Source organism: Penaeus monodon, chromosome 23 (genome assembly GCF_015228065.2).
Source record: "Penaeus monodon isolate SGIC_2016 chromosome 23, NSTDA_Pmon_1, whole genome shotgun sequence".
Lineage (NCBI taxonomy): Eukaryota > Metazoa > Arthropoda > Malacostraca > Decapoda > Penaeidae > Penaeus > Penaeus monodon.
Window position 1 is genome coordinate 20,952,227 of NC_051408.1, and position 473 is coordinate 20,952,699.

The following is a 473-nucleotide window of genomic DNA, read 5'->3' on the forward strand; positions in this document are numbered from 1 at the left end:
GAGGTGAAATGAAAATAGCAGAGGGAGCCCGATGGCAACCTCTACAAAATCTAATCACTGAGTAAGAGATGCTCCGCCCATGTCTGACACTTACCTGTCACTCCCACCCGCCCGCCTGACGCCCGGGACGCAGACGGCCGTACGCTGCCCGTGACGGCGCGCCAGAAGGTGTACGAAAACGGCACACTGGTCATCACGCGCGTGGAGAAGAGTCGCGACGGAGGGTCGTACACGTGCACGGCGCAAGACAAGCACGGCCGCACGCACTCCGCAACCGCCACGGTGCAGGTCCTTGGTGAGTCTCTGCTGTAGGTGAAGCGCAGGTCGTGGCGTTGTATTTAGTGCTGGGAACACGCACATCTTGATGTGTGTCGCATGTAGTGTAGATGGATTCATAAGTGTATAATGTAGTTTTTGTTTTAAAATTAAGAATATTCAAATCAACTTGAAATCTGCTATAATAATCAGATGAG

At 52.6% G+C, this 473-nt stretch overlaps 1 protein-coding gene across 1 annotated transcript in view; it reads left to right on the forward strand.

Moving 5' to 3' along the window:
* Positions 1–473, forward strand: part of LOC119588174 (Down syndrome cell adhesion molecule-like protein Dscam2) — a gene marked incomplete at its 5' end in the record, with an annotated part of 86,952 nt that overhangs the window by 85,885 nt on the left and 594 nt on the right. The window contains 1 exon segment of the mRNA XM_037936876.1: positions 134–295. Within this exon segment, the coding sequence (XP_037792804.1) occupies positions 134–295 (162 nt within the window).